This window comes from Pan troglodytes, chromosome 14, assembly GCF_028858775.2.
Source record: "Pan troglodytes isolate AG18354 chromosome 14, NHGRI_mPanTro3-v2.0_pri, whole genome shotgun sequence".
NCBI lineage: Eukaryota > Metazoa > Chordata > Mammalia > Primates > Hominidae > Pan > Pan troglodytes.
In genome coordinates, this window is record NC_072412.2 from 18,886,828 (window position 1) to 18,913,581 (window position 26,754).

General features: G+C 36.4%; 1 protein-coding gene across 13 annotated transcripts in view; it reads right to left on the bottom strand.

Annotated features, from left to right (window-relative positions):
- The window catches only part of PSPC1 (paraspeckle component 1), a 109,391-nt gene that overhangs the window by 5,840 nt on the left and 76,797 nt on the right, over positions 1 to 26,754 (bottom strand). For 6 of the 13 annotated variants that reach the window (XR_008538646.2, XR_008538649.2, XR_008538648.2 and 3 more), the window contains one exon: positions 674 to 773. Coding sequence is in view for 3 of the 13 variants with exons in the window: in XM_054664834.2 (XP_054520809.1) it covers positions 25,711 to 25,896 (186 nt within the window). In the remaining 10 variants the exon portion in view is untranslated. Of the gene's footprint in view, positions 1 to 669; positions 774 to 21,912; positions 21,932 to 25,398; positions 25,897 to 26,754 lie in introns of those variants that run through there. The other 7 variants (XR_010150604.1, XR_010150606.1, XM_054664834.2 and 4 more) reach the window with 3 other exon arrangements.

The window sequence follows — 26,754 nt, forward strand, 5'->3', positions numbered from 1 at the left end:
CTAAAAATACAAAAATTAGCCAGGCATGGTGGCAGGCGCCTGTGGTCCCAGCTACTTGGGAGGCTGAGGCAGGAGAATGGCATGAACCCGGGAGGCAGAGCTTGCAGTGAGCCAAGATCGTGCCACTGCACTCCAGCCTGGGCGACAGAGCAAGACTCCGTCTCAAAAAAAAAAAAAAAAAAAAAGAGATTACATATTTTCCAAAGGAACACAAGTTTAAAATTCTAGGTTTGGAGGTCATTAAAAATCAACAGGAAATTTTTTTACAAAGACCTTTTTTTCTCTCTCCTCACTCCAAGACCTCTATGTCATTTCCCCTCTTAGTCATTTCCCCTCTTAGTCATTTCCCCTCTTAGTCCAGTTTTACCTGAAGACAAATCAATATACGCATTACACCAGTGAGGAAAGAGGAGGGCAAGGCGAAGCTGAGAGTCCCCTCTAGCCTTGCTGAGATATGATGCCAGGGTTTCCTACGAAGACAGGCCAAGCTATAGAGGCTTCAGCTTCAGCTATAAACTGTTCATAAATATTCTACTGACTCAAAACACTGGGACCATTACATATCTTCATTACAGTCCACAGAATCAGAATCGGGAAGAATTGACTAGAAAAAACTAGGAAGAAACGAATACTCAAGGATCTGTTAGAAAATAATGAGCAGATACGGACTGACCTGAAAGGAAGTATGATTCCAGTACTTCTGGTCTTAACTCTTCTGAATTACACTGCAAGCTGAACTTCGGGTAACTTCAGCCACATTTTCTTTTATCACCCTAGAAATACAATGAAATCAGATTCAGCCTTTTTAAGAACTGATTTCAATAAACAATGAGAAAAATCAGAGTTAACTCATTTAGTAAATTCATAACAGTAATTGAGGTTTCGATACCATGTAGTGCTGCGTGCTGATTATTTCCATTCAGTAAGGATTTTCTTTTTAATTCAAAATACTCTCCATTTCCTCAAAGAACATCAACTGAATTAAAATCAGCTTCATTTTATCTTCTACAGTAAACAGTATTAAGTCCTAAATACCAAATAATTTTCAGATCTGCTAATAATTTATTAAGAATTTAATTGGCTAAGTCCCTCCTTATTTCCACAGGCCCTCTTGTACAGACTGTTGATACCTCAGCACAACACAGCTTGAAACCTTGTATTGCAAAATCCCACAAAGGATCCTCACTCCCACTGTGTCTGCAAAACCGTATTCCACTTGTACCAAGGCAGGGAATACCAATGTGTGTGTCGTGCTCCATCAGAAAAAGACTCTTACCCTAGTAAGACCTTCATCAATGTTCTTCAAAGAGCACATACCCAAAACATTTCAATAGAGGACAGGTTTATGTGTACAGTTATCCTTATATATGTTTTATAATATGCCTGAAATATTCATACAGTCATACACAATTGCATTTTGGAACACATAAACATACAGCTGTGTGCTCAATTTTCAACTGTTGGGGGTCCATGATCCAAAAATATTGGAAATCATTACCCTAGATCAGTGTTGTTAAAACCCATTTGGGACCCAATTTGCCTGAGAATTGGATGAAGCCCAAAACTGTCCCCCCAAAAAGTATATGTGAAATATGTATGCAGAAACTGTAGACAAGACTGTGCCTGCAAGTAAAGGGGATCCACAGATACCCTAATGCACCCCAGTAACCCAAGAGGACCCATGGGGTCCCTATAATCAAATCTTTGGAGTTTTTGTTTTTGTTTTGAGAGAGGGTCTCGCTTTGTCACCCAGGCTAGAGTGCAGTGGCGTGAATACAGATCACTGCAGCCTCATCCTCCCAGGCTCAAGCAATCCTCCTGTCACAGCCTCCCAAACAACATGGCAAAGTCCCGTCTCTACAAAAAAATACAAAAATTAGCCACACGTGGTGGTACATGCCTGTAGTCCCAACTAATTGGCAGGCTGAAGCAGAAGGATCGTTTGAGCCCACGATGTGGAGGTTGAAGTGAGCTGAGATCACACCACTGTGCTCCAGCCTGGGCTACAGAGCAAGACCCTTTCTCAAACAAAAAGAAAGAAAAGAAAATGTAGTTAGGCCCCGAGTGGTTGTGTCCATACTGAACATGTATAGACTTTTTTCCTTGTCATTATTCCCTAAACAATATAGCTCCATAGCATTTACACTGTATGAGGTATTATAAGCAACATATAATTTAAAGTATACAGGAGGATGTACATGGGATATGTGAAATACTACAGCATTTTATATGAGGAACTTCAGGATCTGCAGATTTTGATATTCATGGGGGCAGAAGCAACCTCCCAGGAAATGGAGGAACAACTGTTTATGCCTTTGGTACAGTAAAGGCTGACAATAAAAATAAACAGAACCATAAACCAAACTGGACAACAGTGTCACTTAATCCTTCTCAATAACATCAGGATTACTAAAAACTTTAAGCATTCTCAGCTTCTCAAACATGTGAATACTCAATTTATAAACCATTACTAAAACCTACAAAAGTAATTTCCAGAATTTAGCCAAGTTTTAGTTGTCAATATTTAATTTCAATTTTTAAATTTTTATGTATTTATTTATTGAGGTGGAGTCTCACTCTGTCACCCAGGCTACAGTACAGTGGGGTGTTCTCGGCTCACTGCAACCTTCACCTCCCAGGTTCAAATGATCCTCCTGCCTCAGCCGCCCAAGTAGCCGGGACTACAGGTGCACACTACCGCGCCCAGCTAATTTTTGTATTTTTAGTAGAGATAGGGTTTCACCATGTTGGCCAGGCTGCTCTCGAACTCCTGACCCCAGGTGATCCACCAGCCTCAGCCTCCCGAAGTGCTGGGATTATAGGTGTGAGCCACCACGCCCGGCCCAATATTTAATTTTTAAACGGGTCATTTTTTCTTATTACTTCTATTCAATATTTGAAAAATTACTAGAGTTCTGTTTAAACTGGTCTTACAAAAAAAGTGACAAGGCTGATTTTACATTGCATTGTAATCAACCCTAATAAAACCATCACAATGAGCTACTACACATCTATTCAATGATACTCATAATATGGATTTCAAAATATGCGAAGTCCTAGAAAGCTAAGACAAAGACAGCACTTAATATTTCCTCATTCTGAAGAACAGCATCTCCATCAAAGTGATACTGCCTAATATGAAAAAAAAACCAATAATCAAATTAAAAGAAAAGGTCTCCCTTAAGTGAAATCCTAAAAGTATAACTGTAACAACTATATGACACCATCTTGAACACAGGTGGTCTGTCTTTAATTTCAGAATAAAATTGGGTCACTAAGAACTACACACACATTAACGGGGGATTTTATCCTCATGCCAAAACATTTAAACAAAAGTGAGTGAAAAAGGCCCCTCTAACCACCCCCTAAGATTGAATAGAGACATTTTTCACATAGTCAGAAATGTAAACAGTCAATACCACACATACTTTTCTATGACTTAAAGAATAAAACATTAAAATACAAGGCCGGGCACGGTGGCTCATGCCTGTAATCCCAGCACTTTGGGAAGCCGACACAGGAGGACTGCTTGAGGCCAAGAGTTTGAGACCAGCGTGGGCAACATAGCAAGATGACTCTACAAAAAATGTAAAAATTAGCTAAGTGCGGTGGCACACACAGGTCGTCCTGGCTACTTGGGAGGCTGAGATGGGAGAATCACTTGAGCCCAGGAGCTCAAGGCTGCAGTGAGCTATGATCATGCCACTGCACTCCAGCCTGGGTGACAGAGTGACACTCTATCTCTAAAAAAGAATAAAATAAAATGTAAAGATATTTTTAAATACAGAAGCCCCATTCTTTTGAGAATGGTAAACTATGTGATAATGGATGTAACATTCTCCCAGCCTTTGAGTAAAAGAAGATACTCTTTTCCCTGAAGACACAAGATCTACTATTATTCATGTATTACATGTTATATATTATGTAATATATAAATTATATATAATAGAAGTAAGTCCTAAGGACTGAATGTATAAAATACACATAATATATGATCTAATGAGCATGGAAGCTGAGCTGTTCAAATTACAACATACGAATTGTAAAACTTGAAGAAACAGGATTTTAACAATGGCATATGTTGAAAGATGCCTAAAAGGCAAGGATTTCCTGTGAGGCAGACACCTGTTGTGCTGAGCCACAGGGACCAGCATTCTTTTAACCGGCATGTTCACTGTTCAACAGCAGGGTTTCCTTTCGGAGAAAGGTATGCTCTGAAGTCTGCAGATTTTGGTGGGGTAGGGATTTCCATGTTATCTAACATAACCACCAGAGAAATCTTATACCGAGGAGTGTTTACAACTGAATATGATCCTTTGCCTTCATGACAAAGGCACAGACCACAACACTGGCTGCTACAGCAATAAAGAAACTAAATGCTATTACAAGCAATTCATAGCTGTCAAAATACACAGGATTACCTTTCACCAAAGCTGCTCTATTCTACTGTTAACTGTAAGATTCCCTTTAAGCAACAAAGAATGTATTTTCAACAGACAGTATAAAGAAATAGTGAAGACTCAGTGAATGATTATAGCAAAAGAATAAGGCAAAAAATTCAAAAGCCAACATTTTCCAAGAAAACTTGAGAAAATAACTATGAAAGCAACAAACATGAAAGAACTTGACAACAGATCCACAAGGTCAAACTAATTTTGATGTAATATAACCTCAATAGATGAACAAATTATTTAACATATTAAAATATAATTTCAGTTAATTGGACAACTAGATGATGTTTTAATAAAAAAGTTGTATCTTTCAGCTGATATTTTGTAAGAAGCAAAAATCTGTAATATGAACATTCAATTCTGGATTCCCAATATCATCTGGCTTTTCAGAATTCTAATAAAGCTATCTATGTTTAAACTCATTTTTACATTCACAGATTATACATAGGTCAATGAGTTTTAACATCAAATGGCAATGAAACCACAAAAGCTAGTTAAACAGCAATATGGGTGTACGGTGATCAAAGAAAAAGCAGGAGTACTTTACAAAGCAGGTGGCTGAATGGCAAAAAAAAAAAAAAAGCAGTATATAAAGGGTACTCAACATCAGAAGTTATCGGAAAATGTTCACAATGTCAGGCTCACTAAAAAAAGTTATGAGGAAAAGCAAATTAAAACCAAAATGAGATATATTCACTAAAATGGCTAAAATTAACATGACCGACAGTATGGAGTGTTGTCAAGGATGCGGAGGAACGGAAATCTTATATGTTGTTCATGGGAAAAGAAAACAGGACAGGCACTTTAGAAAATTACTTGGCAGTTTCTAAGAAACATATTAATAGAACCTGCCCTAGACTGACAGTATGGCTCACAGGTATAATCCCAGCATTCTGGAAGGCCGAGGTGGGAGAATCACTTGAGCCCAGGAGTTCAAGACCAACCTGGGTAACATAGTGAGAGACCCTGTCTCTCACTAAAAAAAAAAAATAAATTAGCCAGATGCAGTGGCACATGCCTGTATTCCCAGCTACTCGGGAGGCTGAGACTGGAGGATGGTTTATGCCCAGAAGCTCAAGGCTGCAGTGAGCTATGATCGCACTACTATACTCCAGCCTGGGTGACAGAGTGAGATCCTGTCTCAAAAGAAAAAAAGAAAAAGAAAGAAAGAAAGAAACTGCCCTATACTCTAAGAGTTTCTAAGAAACATAAGCTACTCTATACTTAGCAATACTGATCCTAGGAATTTTCCCCAAGAGGAATGAATGCATAATGACTTGTACAAGAGTGTTCATAGTAGCTTTATTCACAATAGCCCCAAAAATAAAAACTGCCCCAAGAGCATATCAACAGAAAACTAGACAGACAAAATGTGACATATTCATTTAAAGATATGTCATTGAGCAGAATGAGAACCACGTACTGATAAATGCAGCAACACAGATGAATTTCAAAAACATTATGTGAAGTGGAAGAAGCCGGAGAGAAAAAAGAGTACATATTGTACCATTCCATTTCTATGAAATTCAAAAACAGATTTATCAACGGTGATCAACATACAACAGTGACATCCTCTGACGTAGGATGGACTGACTACAAAGGAGCTCATAAGACCTTACGTTTATGAAAACAGTCAAACTGAACAAAATCCAAAACGTTTGAATAACTGACAGGCTAACCCTAAATTTTAAAAAGCAAAATTTTACATTTTCTTAAAGAAGGGAAAATTATTTGTAAGTTCATGTAGCAACTCAACGTTGAAAAATAAATACCTAAAATAAGGCCATGTTCAGATATAGGAATCATTTATAAATATTAAAAATAACACTGAAGTTTAGATAAATATTAAAGAAATATTAAACATTCCAGTTAGAATGTTAACTTTTTCAGGAAAAAAATATATATGTATATATGCCATCTTTTCCTCTTAAGATTATATGGTAACGTTTCCTGTAAGTTATCAAAGAAATGTGAAGTTCAGCAAAGAGTCATAGTTGAATAAAGTACAATATGATGACTTTATCAAACATAATTAATGACCTCAAAGGAAAACTTAACTCCATTTCAAGTGCCCAGACCTGAAAAATACCAAATTCTAGAGAAAAGCTTGGAATGGATCTTAGAATATCTGTCTGCTTTATCTGCAAGGCAACTGTAGTGAGGCAAGCACTCGTTAGGAAGTGAGACATGTCACTGAAAATTTTCAACCTTAATTTTGTCCCCAAATCCCTACAAAGGCATCTCGAAAACAAAATCCAGAATTATCTTCTTGTGATCACATGAATTTCTCAAACATAATAGAAAAAACAAAACAAAAACAGTCAAGAAAAAAACTACCATTGATCACTGCATAATCAAGGTAAGTTTTTTAAACCATGATGGACTACAGTAACAATAAATTGCATTTTTTAGTTCAAGAAATTATTATGAACTTACCTGAACAGCCTCCACTATTTTCTTTAAAAGTTCAATATTTCAAGTAAATTACTGCCACAGCCAAGAATCCCACTGTTACTTATTTAATGTATCAATCATGTTCATACATCATGAAAAGCCACTGGAAACAAATTGTCAAATAATATTCAATAGTTTATTTTACACCACACACGTAAAACCATTTAAAAAATAGCACCTTACTGTTACTTATTTTGAAGATAACATGTAAATCAAATTAGGAAAAATATTTCTTGCAGAATCCATTACATATTCATGTGCATTAAATAATACCAAAATGTTGTATTGGGGGTAATTACTCAAATATCACCGCAGTGTTATGTGCTGATCATCTGTTTAAATGCAGGGGGAAAACAGGTGCTAAGCCGAATCAGTGATGAGGTCTGATGACCAACCTCAGTCAGGATGCTTTCTTCTGCTGCCCCATTTGGCATGAACTCCTCACTGGGGAACACTACTTCTGAATTAGAAGTGTATCCAGTAACTGTATTTACATGAAAATACATTAGGACCATTACATGTTTTAATGGTTTGCTTTAACATAGAATGACAACACATCTTCTAAAAAGAGACTAAAGTCTAAAAACAGAAGGCAAGTTTAAAAAATATCTGTCACATTTTGTAAATGTACAAAACTTCATTTATTGGTTGCCACAAAGTTTGAGAAATTTAGACTATATAGACCAGGTTAATAGGTAACAGAAAAACAAAGTATAAGGAAAGCCGTAACATGTAGTTGTAAATCTACCATCTCAAACTTTTCCTGCCTCCACATCATTTGTAAATGCAGAAGCTTCCCATCAGCAAAGCTGCATGGCACTGCGCCGCATCAGAGCCCAGCCCAACCTTTGGCCCTTGGTAAGGCATTAACAGCATATCCGTAAGTGCCATGTGAACCTCAGAACTCCCGGCAGTCCCTTTGTTAGAACACATACTATTTCCCATTTTCAGTCATAATCAGGGCTCATTAAAAGCACTCCCAATAATTTTGCAGTGATTATTTCAGGAAAAACTATGTGGTATAAAGAAATCCTATTTTGATTCTGCTAATAACTTGTTTATCTTAGACAAATGGCCTGTTCACTAATTCAACAAAAGCACAGGAAGCACCTCTATGAGGGTATTCACAACTTAAGAAGGTCTCCCTTAACATCTCAGAAGGCCTGAAGATTGTGTATTAGGTAAGAATAATTCAGTCTGACAGAAAGAGCACTGAAATTCAACTCCAGATGTTCATATGCTAGTGCACAATCACCACTAGTGCAGCAGCAAGAGTAGAGCAAGCAGGCAATGAGCAGATTCTCCAATCAAGAGGAGACTGGAATAAGAGGGTGAAATAAATATGGAATTTTGACCATTCTAGTTTCCTTTTGTGATCATCTATTTATATACCCAAATCCCTAACAAAAAAAACTTACAATGACCCTCAAGGTTAAAAATCAGACTTGAGTTTCTCATTTCCCAAAGTTTCCTTTACTACAGCTGTGGGTTCCACAGACAACCTCCCTTTACACGTCTTCAGAGGCATGTATCCAGAGCTTTTGTCATTAATATACATAGACATGCTTTATTTTTGGCCATTACTGCTATATGCATCTTATTGTCTCTCCTCTTACATATTTATCTGCCAACAGTGATCTTTGCAGACCAAGCCACCATCACCTCTCTCAACTCTCCTGACTGATCTAAGTGCTTTGATTCTCGCTCTCCTCCCCTCAATTCTCTATTAAGTAGCTAACGTAATTCCTTTCTAAAAAATAAGCTACATCCTATCATGACCCAGGCAAAGTCTCTCCGCTGAATTCCCATTTTATTCAGGGAAAAAAAATTCCCAACTATTGACCACGCCATTGCTCCACATCTTGCATTCTCAACAGAGCAATCTCTGTCCCAAGGGGGAGAAAATTACTTGGGGGAGGGAGAGGACAAAAATCGTACTCTTTCTATGTATGCAGCACAGATTTAACAGATAGACTTACAACCATCCACAGTTATCCAGGTTGTCAACATTTCAGTAGCAGGGGGTCAATTAGGAAAAAAAGGTCTAAAAGGCCTTCTGTGGAGGAAGTGATCACGAAAAAAAATTGAGAAATGCAGATGTATTAAGAACATATACAAATACATCTATGAATACAGAAACTTCTGGAAGGATACGCCAGAAATTAGTAACAGTGGCTGCCCCTGGATAGAGAAGTTGGATGGCTGTTAGATGATACTGAGAAATTTACTATCACTCTGCATCACTTTGTATCTTGATTTCTGTGTACCAGGTGCACATTATTGTTCAAAAATTTCAAAAATATAGTTTATGTATAAATAGTATTTGAAGGCTGTTGATTTTTATTAGGTATTCTTTCTAAAGTGCAACAGTGTAATAAAGATTATTTCTAGATCTCAAGGAGGATCTGAATGATGGCTATAATGAAGGGCCTATTTAGGTAACTTTTAAGTTTGAGGAATAAGAGAATGGGGTTAGTCCACTTAGGGTTTCCGTATTTCCTCATGTTGGCCACTGACCAAGTATGAATATAGCCATCTTTAGGGGTGGGCGCGGTGGCTTATGCCTGTAATCCCTGCACTTTGGGAGGCCAAGGTGGGCGGATCATCTGAGGTCGGGAGTTCGAGACCAGCCTGGCTAACATGGTGAAACCCCATCTCTACTAAAAATAAAAATAAAAAATTAGCTGGGCATAGTGGTGCATGCCTGTAATCCAGCTACTCAGGAAACTGAGACAGGAGAATCACTTGAATCCGGGAGGTGGAGGTTGTGGTGAGCTGAAATCGCGCCACTGCACTCCAGCCTGGGCAACAGAGTAAGACTCCATCTCAAAAAATTAAAATTAATATTAAAAAATAAAGCCATCTTTAGTATATGTTCATTTCTTTGGGATGTGCATTTCTGTAACTCATCAATGCAACTGCAGTGTTCTATGGAGCTTCAATGGTTTCCACGTATTCCAGTACAAGACTCAAACTCACCAAGCCCTGCAGGGGACACCCAAATCACTCTGTGGATGTACAGAGGGTATCTCAGCCCCCTAACCTATACACATTTGACACTGGCAAACTTTTGTGTCTCATATTTTTCATTTGTCAATTGTTGCTTACTTTACTGACAATTCTCTAGCCAAGATCTTTTCCCCGAGCATCAGGATTTCCTGTGCTGAACCCACTTTCTAGATGGCACAGAGCCCCAACCCTTCCATCTGCCCTTTCTCCTCTTTTTAGCAGCACCAAAATACCTATCATTTGGTTTTTTACAACCTGTCACCCTTGCCTTCTTTCTTCCACATAAATCCCCTATATTAAGTTAACCACCCAGTCGTGACCATATCATAACCAATCCACGTCTTGATTTCTGCCCTTCTTCTCCATCCCACTATCCCACATATCAACTGCTCTCACTTCCTGCAGTTAAGGCCATTCAAATGCATCCCACTGCCAATCACTAGGTATATAGTGACTGCAATCTGACTACTGTCATTCTCTTGCCAAAAATCTCCTAATGATTTTTGGAGATTTTTTCAATGGGTCTTTATCACAGAATAAGATTTTAGATTTGTTTTCCAGTCTTGTTTTGGGTTCCTACCAGCTTTCTACACATTATCAACTGTCAGCCTTTGCTCACGGTGGGCCCACTCTGATCGTATCTACTCCCCAAAACAGATATAGCTCATTTGAAGTTGATACCTAGGTATTTCTACCTCCCCAAATCTCTGGACACACTCACTAAGACAGATACTACTTCCCCTTTTGTTCTGAATGGTCGTCTAATGCTCCCACCTCCAAACAAGAGCATTCTATGAAAATCCTTCCCAACTATTGTATCTTATATGCATTTCTCTTTGCCGAACTCCCTGTAACACACTTATGTTGGGCAACAGGTTTCATGTGTAATCCGTCAAGGTACCAAAGTATATCTAGCACTACTACTGAACTGTACACATAGCAGGTGATTCTTACAGCTAATGGGATACTAGATAACCTCCTGTCACACGATGCTCCAAAAACTGATCATAACAAGATGTATGCTTTATTGAGAACAAGATTCCAACACTTATTTTGTATTGTGTATTCTTGAATTTTTCCTTCCATCTGCCTCTCAATTCATGCATATGTAAGAAAAGTCCAAGTTGACTGCTAAAAGGTGCTACTACCATTATTGATGTTTGTCATCCTTTCTTTCTCCCTTAAGATCTTTTATGCATTGTTTCATAATTAATGTGCTGTCTTCTAACATGTATCAGTTGTTTGGAGTTGCTGGAAGACAGGAGCACCTCATATCTACCCCACGCTGGCTGCGTTTATCTTCGATGGAGCAAATCCTTGCTGGACGGAGCTTATATTCCATGCCACCCAGACCTACTGTAGAATCAATTATTCCTAATCTATGACTCGAGCGTCTACTAACTCAGCTCAAGCAATCTAGGCCCTTCACAAATATAACAATGACATAATCTCTTGCAATTAATTTATGGACCCTATAGATTGTTTAGAAACCATTCATTTTGTTGACCAAATACAGTGTTCGCTTATTAGTTTATATGGCATCAAAGATACATTCACATTAAATTAGCATTTTAATACATAAGTTACTTTTAATGGTGCGATAAACTCTTAAAAAAAAAAAACAAACAGGAAACTCATTGTAGTATTCCTACACTAGCACCCAGGCTATTTTATGTGTCAGTGTGTGCACTAGCCAAAGGAAAATAACTATTCAAGGACAAACAGAAAGCTTATAGTCAACTGTCGACATGAGCTGTCAGGTGTTCATTTAATGATAATCCAGCCAAGAGCACATCCAACCCAGAGAAGCACTGAGGTCTGAAGGGTACAGTTCTGCTCCGGCTGCTCTAGACAGCAGCCAGTTCAGACTGGAGCAGGAAAAGGCAGGCCTCCAGAGGGAAGCCTAGAGTGAAGACAAAAGCAAAATAAAAACAGGATGATAACGAGTATGCAAAATTAAGGAAATGGCAAAGACACTGAACACTGGGAAAACACACATGAAAATTTTATGTAATCAAATACATATTTCATACTATAGATTAGCTATATAGAAAAAAATGAGTTTTGGCAAACTAGAGTTGATTCCATTTATTTATGCTCCAAAAGTACTTAAGACTATATATACTACTATAATGTGATTATTAACCAAAATTATATCATAATGTCAACTTGAACATTTTAAAAACCCTTTGCATATGCTGAATTATACATTTAATCCCAAGTTTTCATCATCTCTTGTCAAGGAGAGAAGAAAAAAACAATGCTTCTTGCAGAGGTCAGGTCCCCAGACGTGGTGGCATTCCCATTCTTCCTAACTTGTACTTACTATAAAACAGAGAGCCCAGGATGCTGAAAAGAATATAACTGACATATTTCACAAACGGAGACTAAAACCAAAATGCAGGAACTGAGTAATGTCTACCATATAACTAAGAAAAATGTTAATCTGGTCTATTCTTAGAAAACATTTGAAATCACCACTTGTAAAAGCAATCCAAAAAAGCAATGTCGATTTTACAGGTAATGTTTTAAATTCCTATAACCCATCCAACTGAACAGTAATATATATGAGGTCAAGGACCATGATAAAAGAAGCAAGCAACTGAAAAAAAGGATAGGGCAGAGGGAAACTGGTAACTCTTAAGAACTCCTCAGAGTATCTGAGTAACTATCCACTCATAAACAGGGACTGTTAACATGAAAGACCAAGTCTCAAACTATTAATTACATGCTTTTTCTCCTCCCAGTATTTGTAAAAGAGTTTTTCAATCTGTGTCAGTACAATATATCCAATGTATCAAAACCTGAGAGGATTAGGTAGTCCCCTTCATCACACACAATTTTTACTGAATTATTTCTCCTACAAATCTTAGCCACACTGTCATCTTAAAGTTCAATTACTGGAAGAATTAACTGGACCATCAATGTCTGAAGAAGTATATATAGTGATCACCTACAGAAACTATATATGGCTAATCACATCAACAATGAGTTCTAGTTGCTACATTTTGCTAGAAGACCCTTCTGAGCATCTCCTGACGAGTTGCTCCTAGCAGTGAACCTCTCCCATTTGTGTTGGTTCTGGTTTTCTCTTCAATGTATAACAAAGGAAGAAAAGGTGTGAGAGAAAAACAAATACAGAAACTTATAAAACCAGTAGCCTTCATTTAAAACTCAATTAGAAAAACTCTACTTTCCTGGAGAAACCTCAGGTAGGCGTTTTAAACTTACTTCCACGTCCTCTGGTCTTCTTACTGCTTGGGGTTCCACCAAGACCAAACGCCATTGTATTTGGTATAGCCAATCAATACAAAGAACATACACCGTGATTTTAGTTCTAAATTTTATATTGATCGTTGAACCAAGTCTTCTCCCATTCCGCCAACCTCATTCCACTCTCTGGTCCCACACAGCAGGATATCTTAACTCCTATCTATCCATCCCAACTTTCTTCTCTTTCCTCTTTAGACAGGGTACATATTCTACCAATGTCTATTAAGAGCTGGACTATTTACTCGTCCTCCCTGCTGGCTATTCTTACTCTGACCCTTTAGTGTAATGGAGTTGTCTAAGAATTTCTTTATGCACTTTCTTTTCCCAGTTTTTCTTTTGCCACTTACTAGACTTCAAACTCAAAGAAGGTAGGGACAGTGTCTATTTTCTTCACTATTATATGCACAGACTGAGACAAAAATGTTCAATAAAAATTTATTGAATGAATAAACAATCTGCAATACTCATCCAAACACTTTAATTGGTACTAAAAACTCTACTCCTAAATCCATACCATGACTCCATTTTTCCTCCTGAAAATGTTCTCGGATCAGTTCAATACCAAATGTCAAACACTGTGTGAACATTGATAAAGATGGGGGAAAAAAGGCATTGCTGGGCACAGCGGCTCACACGTGTGATCCCAGCACTTTGGGAGGCCAAGGCGGGAGGATCATTTGAGACAAGGAGTTTGAGACCAGCCTGGGAGCCTGGGCAACACAGTGAGACCCTGTTTCTATAACTTTTTTTTTTTAAAGTAGCTAGGCATGGTGGCATGCACCTGTGGTCCCTACTACTGAGGTGGGATGATCACTTGGGCCTAGGAGTTTGAGGCTGCGGTGAGCTATGATTACACCACCGCACTCCAGCCTGAGTGACAGAGTGAGACCTTGTCTCAAAAAAAGACAAAGTAGGCACAACGAGCAAATAAATATACTGATACAATTGACATGAATGAAAAGACTTGATGTGAAACTGTTCTGAAAAAGGCACTTATAAGAGATTTACAAAGGCCGGGCGTGGTGAGTCATTGCCTGTAATCCCAGCACTTTGGGAGGCCGAGGTAGGCGGATCACTTGAGGTCAGGAGTTCAAGACCAGCCTGGCCAACATGGTGAAACCTCATCCCTACAAAAATACAAATATCAGCCGGGGATGGTGGCAGGTGCCTGTAGTTCCAGCTTCTCGGAAGGCTGAGGCAGGACAATCACCTGAACCTGGCAGGTGGATGTTGCAGTGAGCAGAGATTGCACCACTGTACCCTAGACTGAGTGACAGAGCGAGACCCCATCTCAAAAAAGAGAGACCTACAAAAATATCTGGGAGAGGGAGGAACCACCTTAGAGTTTAGTGAGCAAGCGGGGAGGGATGGAGGTAGATGAGGTTGGAAAGGCGGACCAAATCAGATAAAGTTCTGTGGTCTACCATGTAGTTGTGATTTAATTCAGATGGGAAACTACTGTTTGGAAAAGAAAAGGAAGCAGAATCTGAGTCATGTTATGTGTATTTATTTATTTTTGAGACAAAGTCTCACTCTATTGCCCAGGCTGGAGTGCAGTGGTGTGATCTCAGCTCGCTGCAACCTCCGCCTCCCGGGTTCAAGCAATTCTCCTGCCTCAGCCTCCCGAGTAGCTGGAACCACAGGTTTGCGTCACCATGCCCGGCTACTCTTTTAGTAGAGATGGGGTTTTGCCATCTTGCCCAGGCTAGTCTCAACTTGTGAGCTCAAGTGATCCACCCACCTTGACCTCCCAAAGTGCTCAGATTACAGCATGTCACTGCGCCCGCCCGGCCAAGTCTTGTTTTAGAATGATGCATTTTGTGGAGAATAAGTTGCAAGAGCAAAAGTAAAAACAGGACGAGTTAGGAATGTATCATAGTCATCTTTGGTGACAGATGGTAGGTCCTGTGAGATAATATATTTACCAGGCGGATTTTCCAAAGTTTTAAAAATCCCAACCAACCACCTAAAAGCACTCAAAACCAAAACATTCAAAAATCAAATGGATTATGCCCTCCTCTCCCTCTAGCAGCTACATCAATCACCTCACCGTCGACCCTGAACACACTTACCTTTGGCGTCTCTGTTCATAGTATCCTCAACCCATCATTCAAACCAGAAACCCCTAGGACACTTTGCATCTCCCTCCTCCGCCCTCCCAATACATTAGAAACAGCTGAATTCACTATATCTCTGAATTACTCTTATTTGGAATCTGAACAATCCTGACACTAAAGATCCTTTCAAATTCAATGTAGGGAGGCTGGGGCTGGATCCCTGATCTATGTGGTCTCTCTGCTCCAGAACATTGTTTCCAGTCCAGTCACTCTTACATTTAACATAATTATTTTAAGTTGTAATAATGGGGCTTATCCTTACTCGCAGTCACCTAAAAGGTAAATAAAGGTCTAAACTCCTTAACAGTGATCAATTATTATCTTATCTCAACTTTACTTCTCTTCTCTGCTACCAACCAGTCTTAGCGTCCTCCCCTTAGACGGCTTAGTGCCTCACCAGGCCTGTGACCACATCATGTTGCCACCCCACAATGCTCCTTACCCTCTCGTGCAAAAAGCCTACAACTATCAAGTATCTACTCACCTTCAGGACCTGCTCAAACGCTATCATCTTAGGGAAATCTTCCCAGTCTCCGCAAAGTAAATGAACTATTTGCGTCTGGGTTTTCAAAGAACTTTCTATGCCCTTTATTACAACAACTTGGTCAGTTTCCTTACAACTCTACATATGCCCATTAAACTACAAAAGGACCATATTTTGTTCATTTTGGTATCCTCATTTGTAAACACTGTGTCTGTTCTACAGTTGGTGTCATTCATTCACCAAGCAAATATCTAACAAGGACTTGCTAGGAAATTAAGATGAATTACTAAATGACGGATATTCTAGAAGGAATAAAATAAATAAATAAATAAACAAGATAACCTCACACAAATGTTTTAAGAGAAATCTTGTATGTACGACCAAACCTTTTCAGGACTTAAAACATATGCTTAAAAATGTTATGGATAGTATCAAGGTGATAGCAAACACAAAAGGAAAGTAACAAAGTGAAAGGGGTGTAAAACTTGATGTGTACGATTTCTTTCCTCAGAACTTGGTGCTCCAACTCCTTCCCTGCAGGACAGCAAACACCAAGTAATTAAGCTCAGGAAATTAATCTCACACTGACACTTAACTATGAATATATACTTAAACTTGGCCAGGCGCGGTGGCTCACGCCTGTAATCCCAGCACTTTGGGAGGCCGAGATGGGCGGATCACGAGGTCAGGAGATCGAGACCATGCTGGCTAACACGGTGAAACCCCATCTCTACTAAAAATACAAAAAATTAGCCGGGCGTGGTGGTGGGCGCCTGTAGTCCCAGCTACTTGGGAGGCTGAGGCAGGAGAATGGCGTGAACCCGGGAGGCGGAGCCTGCAAGTGAGCTGAGATCGCACCACTGCACTCCAGCCTGGGTGACAGAGCGAGACTCCATCTCAAAAAAAAAAAAAACAAAAAACATATATATATATATACATACACACACACACACACACTAAAACTTTAAATTTCAACCTTATTCATTTTAAAAGGTAACAATAAATTACATAATTATAGCCTATGTAATGGGATTCAGAGATTACAATCATTGAAAGGAAAAAATTAAAATGTGACTAAATTATTCTTCTAAGATCAGGGCCAAGAAAAATATTTCAAACCACATGTGAAATATTAAACTTCCTAGAAGCCACATTAAAGGAGGGAAAAAAGCAACAGGTGAAATTAGCTTAATTATATATATTTTATTGAACCCAATGTAGTCAAAATATTATCACTTCGGCATATGCCACATTTAAAAGTTGAGAAATTTTACATTCTTTTCTTCGTAAGTCTGCAAATCTAATTCAGATGCAAAATTTTCCTCAAAAATACTTATCTGTATTTAGATTACATAAAATCAGATACAAAAGTAGATTAATATAATCAAGTCATTCCAAGTATGCTTAATATTCTATCAATAACTGAATTTAAGTCAATTACAATAAAAACTTTAGTTCCTCATCTCACTAGTCCCATTCCAAGGACTCAACAGCCAAATGCCACTACTACTAGGATGGTTCAGCTTCAGGCAGAACTGCGGCCACTTACTTCAGCACAACTCAATTCAATGAGCACAAACTAAATAAAAATCATTTTCTTTCCCCTTTGTCTCCTAAGATAGCTATTTTCTAGGCCCCTTAACTAAAAGAGTAGCTGTCATTTTCTCTACTGCCTTTATCGCTACATGGTAAGATATTATTTGTCACTCTATTACACAAATGCTATCAGGGCAAAGGATGGGTCCACTGTGTTCACACTTCAAACTGCAAGAAACTACAGTCTACATAGCAAACTGTAGGAAGTCAGTATGTAACGAAGAGGGTTTCAAGCACTGCTAAATTATTTAACATGTGTATCTATGCTGTGTTTATGAGCTACAGAAAAGAAATAGAAACTGGCTGTGATAGGTTAGTCTTCTATATCATTCAAGTAATTCCAAAATAATTCAAACTATGAGATCTATATTTTCAGCCAACCTAGGGAATATTTCATCCATTCATATGTCAAAAAGTTCATGACATGAACCCCTAGACTTTAGTTGACTTTAAGGCCTGTAGCACAAACAGCAGAACATAAGTTAAGTACATTCTATTGCAAAGCAGAATCTAAGAATGTAAACACACTTTTCTACATTGTACTTCCCAGCCCTAAAACTTGGAGCATGTTATTTTCCACAAACTGCCCATCTTCCACTAATTTTTAAAAAAAATTTAATGGCTTCAGATAAAGGGCAATGTAGCACAATACACAGCCAAGAAACAAAAGTAGTCTTATTTTTCCCAATTAATCATCATGCATAAATCTACATATTAACAACAGATCAAATATAAAGTTCTATGGCTGCCCAGTAAGGTAATGCTAGAGCCGTTAAATATGCATGCTGGTGGGGGAGGGAACCACATTCCAATCAGAAGACTTCAGTAATGTATAAGATGACACAACGTAAAAACTCAAGGCAGGTCCCTTTTTAAATTTTTATCATTTTTTTTTCTGTATTCATGTACCAAGAATAAAAGTTAAACACTGATTTTTGTAGAGATGTAACTCATTTTGGTGTCACAGGAGTTAAAAATAATCATTTCTTGACTGAAGACACTTAGTAATACATAACAGGAAAAACTGTGAAAAAGTCTGGTATCAACATATTTTTTTTTAGAAGAGATAAAAAAAAAGTCTTACTCTCATTAGGCTGCCTGAGAATTCCTCAGTTGGAAAATAGGTTAATAAGCCACCATGGGGTAGAAGCAGCCTAGTGTCGTAGACCTGGGCCTCCATGGAGCAAGGAATCTGACTCTGAACAGAAGAAATGGGGGAGGGGTGTGGTTGGTGCAATGTTAAAAGATAACACTGATTGCACCTTCTCCAAACCAAACCCATTTATGTTCACAAAAATCTCAAAATGGCTGATTAATGTGGAAAACTGAGAAGATACCAAATTCTATTTTAGGGTAGTTTTTGGGAAGCAGAGTCAGAGAGTCCCCAGGTGATATCCGGATTACAATTAAGAAACAAATCTCTATACTTATTTCCTACATATAGATATTCTTAACATACACACATCAAAGTCAATGTTATAGAATCTACTTTCTGGGATATTAAAGGCCTGAAATCAGGTGACTGTTTCTTTGCACTGGTACAGTCACAATTTTTTGGAACAAACAACTGTCAATACAGCAAATAGATGCTCTCATTATGAACCAATTTAATTTTTTATTGTGCTGCATAATTTTGAGTAGGCCTTTATCACACACACACGCACACACACACACATACGCACACACATATCTGACGCTACAAAGAAAATGTTTTAATATATATACTTATGGTCTTGGGAAATACACTTATCAAATCTTTTATCTTCAAGCTAGAAAAGCAAAACAAGCTTACACCAAAGAGAAAGTCAGGCCATCATTTTAATCCACCAAACTATCATTCTATTCATATTCACCATGAGGGTAAGTAAAGACAGGACAGTTTTCTAGCACCTTCATCCAGCAGCCAGAAGCATGTCCAAACATACTGATACAAAAACAATTACATTATTTCATCTCATACTGGTATGCTGAGAATCTGCTAAGAGGAAACTTGTTTCACAAAATCTTCAAAGTACACTTCTCCACATACCCTCTTCATTTGAATTAACTAGGTTTTAAAATCCTAGTTCAAAAATGTATGATAAATGAATTTATGCATTAAATAACACTCAATAGCTAATATGTTTCCTAGTCAGAAATAATGGACTTTTGCAGTGCTTATCAACTGGCAATAGCTGTAAATGTCTGAGGGTGTTTTGATTGTCAGGGATCTTATCCAATCTACAGTGTACTGGGACAGTCAACTACAGCAACAACAAAAATCACAATCAGAATAGCCTCTTTTGAGGCACAATATCTGAAAACAGATGCTCAAAGGGGTGCTTACCAACAGTAGCAGCGTCATCACATAGGAACTTACTAGAAATGAACGTTATTTGGCTCCACCTGAGGCCTACAGACCACTCTGGAATAAAGTCCAGAGATCTGTGTTTGAATGAGCCTCCCAGGTGATTCTAATGCATGCTCAAGTGTGAGAACCACTAACTTCAGAAGGATGTCTGTGGCTGCTGTCCCTTAATTTAGAGGACAAGTTTTTTTCCACTGTTGTATCTTAAGCCCGAGAAAACTAACCAATACACAGTAGGTCCCCTTGATACATGCTGTTACAATGAATTAATGGATATAGTGAAATTCTGAATGACATGGCACCTCATAAAATCTTATATGACTAAGAAAATTTTTGTAGACAATTACTCCCATTACCATTTTCAGTTATCTGAACTTCTCACTCCAAAGTTATCCTAATGTGTAAAGCATTCAAGTCTGGGAACATATTTTCTAATCAACTCAAAGAATTAACATACAGTGATTAACAACTAAGCAACTTACTATTATTGCCTCTAACACCAAAAAGGTCAGAAATTACTAAAAGTCATACAGAATGACTATGTAGAATTTAGTTTACTTTTTCTCAATACATAAAAACACCAGGCAACATATTTAAATCTAAAGAATGTCTGAAACTTAATACTGATTTACATTATCTAATAATGTAAAAATATCCTGAGGAAAAGTTAACCACGAAAGGTACACTAAGATGTTTTCTCAATTTTCACGTAATAAATAATACAAATAACTTGCAAAAAGTAAATTATTTAAATAACCATAAAGATAATAATGTAAATAAATTGTATTCCAAACATGGCAAAGTGAACAGGCACAGGATTATATATTTACATAATTCTTCTAAACAGTCACAGAAGCCTGGTTGATTGACAAACATATAATGCCCTTTTGCATAAAAGCAGCTAGAACAGGAAAGAATGTATCAGAGATCCAGTCAGAGAGAAAACATAAAACATACTGAATGAATGTGGCTACTTAAGTTACGACACTAGCTTATATACGCGTAATTCCTTACATGAGATGTACAATATATAAATAAAAATGTGAAGTTGTCTTGGTGTAATAAAGAGCTAGAAAAAATTTTAGATAAAAATTTAGACAATGAAATAAAAATAAAAATTAAGATAAAATTTAGATTAAGGTATCTATTTCAAAGTCTTCAACACCATCAACAAAACACTTATACAAAGCATTTAAAAAATATAAGGTCCACTTATATTACTATCAACACAATGTAGGACCTCATATTTAATGAATAATGTCTTATTGACTAATTTTATATTAAAATATGAAGAAAATCTAAAATGAAATGTGTTCAAACTAAGTACATTTCCACTTGAACCTACTTAATTCTAATTCTATTCTTAATTTTGAGACTGAACTACCTCACGTGAAATTTGAGTGATTTATATTCCACAAGACAGAACTGAAATTTTATTTATGTGTACAAGCAGAATACCATCTCTTTTAAAGTTCATCTGATTAAATGAGAAAGGCACATTTAAAAAGAACAATTCTGACAAACTTCTTTTAAAAATACAGGATCTTTCGCAGAGGAGGGAACTGATAGTGACAATGGTAACTGAAGACATAAAATTTTCTTGAAAAAGATTTTGTTTAATGTGTATGTATAAACTCTGGCTATATAACATTAAGAATTTCAGTATCTTCAATCTGGAAATAACAGACTTCTGTTATTCAAAAGGAAAAAATGTCATAAAATAGAAAAAACACATACAGTGTTAATTTCATCAGGTAAAAAAAAGTGTAATCAAATAGTAAGTTTCAACAAAGAGGAACCCTTAGAGGTATTTATATTCTAAACGGTTTTACAGAAAAAAAGGTCAAATAAAATCAGAAAACAAGTTTTGTGGTAAACCTTTAAACACTGTCTTACGAGCTTCAAATTTCAATCATTAATAGTTATTCCATAATCAAGGAAACGAAAACAAATTCAAAATATTCTCACAACACATAGAAGACACTACTTTTGATATTTATTTTTAAATTTTTTTTATTTTTTGTAGAGACGAGGTCTCACTACAACTGCCCAGGCTCATCTCAGCTTCTGGTATTTAAAAAACTCCAGATTTTAAACATTAGACACTATAAATTTTTTTCTGCATTTTTTTTTGTTATTTCCCCAGAGTAACAGTCCATAAATTAACTGATGGATACTCACTTAGGAAATGGCAGACATACTTCATTTTACACCACCAGAAAAACATGTAAAGTGAACAGAGAAAAATGATTTTAATTTTTAAACTTCAGTAATGAAAGCTGCTGGAAACAAAATGCTCTTGTAAAGTATAAGACTACTCCCAATTCATTGAATCATATGATTTGCTTACAATGAAATGTTTCCATGCTGGGCTACATAACTTAAGAGGTGGACTCTTCGATTTCAAGAAATGAATCTTCATCAGTATGAAATTAACCGAAAAATGTTGTTTTTGGAGGCATGTGTTGAAATATTTAGGGGACAAGTAACATCAAGCCTGCTACTTACTTTAAAGTAGTTTGCCATCCCCCCAAAAAGTCCATGCCTAAAAACATCTATGAACACAGGAAAACATGAATAACTGTTGAATTAGAAGATATGTATATGGATATTTACTGCCTTATTCTTGAAAATAAGAAGTCTGACTTTTTATATCACTGCTATCCTCTGACACCTCAGAAATATATTTTAACACATTAGATGTTGTAACAAAACTCTGAACACCTACAGAAAACACTTAAATAATACCTTACTCCCCAGGAACTTCATTTTTTCAAAATGATGTGGCCCATTTATTTTTCACTAATACCATCTGACACTAAATCTCAACCCTTTTTAAAGCTTTTACCATAATATGATCACATCCTTTCACAAAACTTACTTGATTTCAATCACATATGTCCTTTTTCTCATTCAGAATCTATGTTGTAATGATCAACCTAATCCCCATTTACTAATTAATGACTACTAATCATTCACATTGCTATTTAGCAATTATTAGAGACTCTACATATAAGTAGCAAGTTACTGAAATATTCAACAAGTATGTTTCTCAACAAACTGTAAAGGTATTATTTCAAATAGTGTTTGAAAAACAAGAGCCAAAGTTTCAGTCACTGTCCTTGTTTACAATTCCTATTTTTATTAAATGGCAATTCCAGCTAAAACAGATATTGTTCCCCTAATATTATTGATATTTCAGGGTTAAAAATATTCAATCTCTTTCACTAAGTGCTCAGCACTGATTTCACACAGAAAAATAAAAAAAAACCTCAAGAAAGAATGGCAAATTGAATTTTGCAAAAACACAAGTGAATCAGTTTTTTAAAATCTGCATCTGTCAAGAAAAAAATATGCATTTATTTACAAAATATACAAAAATGGGGGAAATTCCAACAACATAGAGTACTAGAATAAAACTATTAGGAAAACAGGTGTTCCTTTATTTTATACATACTAATTACAAGTAGCACATGAAACATTAAGTCCTGAAGACTTTAAACTCAGTATTTCAAATCATCACACAAACTATCATAATATTGTTATATATTAAAATTGTTTCATATTACTTTTTATAAAAAAAAGATAGCATATATGACAACTTCACACTTACTTAGAAAGCTAACACTACTGAATTTCCTCTTTATTTTTGTATCTACCACTTTTAAGCAGATGATATTCAAAAATCTTCCTTGGTATACTAATTCACAAGAAAAAAAATTGACTGAACCAGCCACAAAGTTTAACTATACAAAAACACTAAAAACACGGAATAACTAGGAGTTCAAAGCTGCTCCACTTGACTGTCACTCAGAAGCTGACTGCTCCCAGCGTAAACTTGGTAAAGCCGGAACAAGGATTTTCTTGATGCCGGGAAAAAGTTGTGTAGAACTCTGTTCTTGGTGCCAGAGTTGAGCCTGGACACTAGGATGTTCAGGAGATTAAGACATCTTTTTGTGCACTGGCCTTCGAGTGTTCTTGAATGAATCATACAGAATTTCACAGCCTTGGCCAAAGGTACCTTGGTTTAACATCAAAGGATTAAGTTTCTCCCAATCATATTTCAGCTTTGAAGTGAAATACAATGCTAAAAATTACCTGAGAATTATATGAATAAAATATAGATGACGGGAAAGGTAGATTTAAGTGCAATAGATATCACTGAAAAACTGTAATCAATGTTAAAACTCCCCATACCCCAATTAATGTCACAAATTAAAGCAAATCCCACTCTCCATCACCTCATACTTATGAGAAACATGAGAATAGTCTTTGACTATTATTTTACAATCTCCAAATCATGTTTTCAAAGAACTGTCAAAAACAAAAGCCTATGAATACCACAAATTTTGGAAAATAGTTCCATCCACACTGTGTATCAAAAAAAATAGCAGAACATGAAAGAGTACGTATGAAAATTTTAATTAGTATAAAAGAATGCATCAATTATGCTTTACAACCAACTGCTTTTATGCAAAATTTAAATTGTTTCTTTCCAAACTACACCTTCCAGCAAAACAGACACCACTATTTACATACCGTTTATTTTAAAATAGCATATTATCTTTCAGAAAGGTGCTGAAAGCATGATATAGCAAACCATAGTGATGTTTTATGAGAAATAGCTATGCTATGATCAGTGTCTGATGAATTACATTTGTGGTATGAGTCATATATGATTCCTTAAATGTAATTTTAAATAAACATGACCAACATACACATTTTTAAAGAGTTATGACTTTGTTTTGCAATAAACATTATAATGTGATAAAATCAGTTTCTCCCTAGTATTGAAAATCAAAATAGGTATTTGATAGTAAAAGGAGCTAATCAGATTCCAATGACCCTAGCCATTCTCAAGTAATTATCTGCTTTTTAAAATCACCTCTTGAACTGTACTCCTTGGATGTCTCAGCATTATCTTGAAAAACACAAACAAACAATTAAAAAGAAAACCACGGCCATTCCTTGGAGACAAATGGTCCTAACCCATCAGACAAGTTTTACTGGAGAAATGTCTAAATTTTAGGGAAATATTTACAACACTGCAGAGTCAAGCCATCTTTTAATACTTCTAGAAACCTACATTCTCAAGAAATGCCTAATTCACCACAAATCACACAGCAAATCCTCACTTCACAGCCAACCCAACAGTATTGTTTTATTTTAAAGAATGTTTAACACTAACTGTATGATAATAATCGGGTAAGGTCTAGATATTGAAACCAAATAAATAATGGCAGATATGTTTAAAACTAGACATTATTTTTTATAAGCAAAAGAGATTTGCCTTCAAACAGTTTTTTTCAAGATGAAAAAGATTTATTTGGAAAAATCAGCACAGGACAAAGATATCCTTAATAATCTGTCTCAGAATACCTGAATATTCAGAATCTATATGAAATGTACCTGGAAATTCCGATTTCACAGAACATCAGTGGTTTATACAAATTAAACTCCCATACCCTCCCACCCCCACATATACTACTCTATCTACCCCTTATTGACATTAGCTTTCATTAATTAAGCTTCTATCTTTAGTGCTATTTGCGCAAATTAAAAAGCAAAATCATTTTCATTTTTAATGATAGGATTAGTTAAAGCAACCAAAGCATTACTGTTACAGCAAAGTTTAGTAAGACCGTAAGAGAATACCACTAATAACAGTTTTAAATTATCCAAAATGATTTCTTTATTGAGATTAAGTAACTACATAGATTTCACAGTACTATGGAATACTTATATTTAGCTAAAGTCACAAACACATTTCAACATTCAAAATGATGAGCATCATTACCATTCTAATCTACAAAGCTCATGAATAAAGAAAAATACAAAAACCTCAAGTTTTACAAAAAAAAAAAACTTTTAAGTCTACATACATTAACAATAAAACCATTTCTTCCAGATAACAGGTAAAAGTATAAAGGCATACCACTGACTTTTTTTTTTTCTAGATAGCCAGGAATGAACGAATGTTTAATATCTACGACGCTTATTAGGGCCTTCAAAGTTGCCCCCTTGACTTCCTCTACCAAAGCCACCAGGACCACCACTCACAGGACCTACACCACTCATTGGTGCTTGAGGGGTTTCAGAACCTGTTCTACTCCCCATAGGTGAACCCATCTGAGATGGCGGTCCTTGAGGAAATCTGTCATTGTGCTATGATACCACACAATAAGGAATAGAATATGAAGTCCATTTGGAACACGCCAAATATAAGTGACAAGAAAAATTGGCAAAATCCCAAGTGGTGGTGTCATGAAGTTCAGCAGAAAGTCCAGCAGAATCAGGATCACACATAGAAGGAAGAAAGGAGCAATTTAATTAGTTACTATGTTTTTTTTAAAAAAAATGCAGCATCTGAAGATTTACATATTGCTAATGCTATGCCCCAATTTAAAGAACAAAGAACTGATTTCGTGACAGAAGCAAATGTAATCTTAAGCCTAAACAATATTATAATAAATCTCTGATTCCTTTTTTCAAAAGTTTATATTGCATGAAACTACGCTATGTAAGAAAAATACGTTCTTAAAAAAATCAGAGAAATAAAACTGGGGAGTAGCATCAATTCGGTTTTTTAAAAGTAAACATTCTAAAAAAAAATCTTTACATCAATTCCTTGAAGATAGAAAGCACTAATACAAACATACACAAAGAATTATGATTTCAGTATGGAAACTTCTGAGAGTGTTTTCCTTGAAAGATTATCATGGGAAAATAGTTTTAAAAATTAATGTAATAACATGCACTAATAAGCACACTTAAACATCTGAATTAAGTATTTTGAAAAACTTCACAATAATCATACATATTAATCTGAAAGGCTGGATAGAACTCCCTGAAGTGTAGCAGTAAAATGTCAGTGCAAAACAGACCAAGGGTGATATTTAAATAAAGTTTACAATTTCAGGGAGACAATAAAAAAATGGGACAGTTAATGTTACTTCTATGTTTCTATTGATGATTATATGCCACACAAAAACTTAACCAAAGTAGTATAAGTTTTTACTAGCT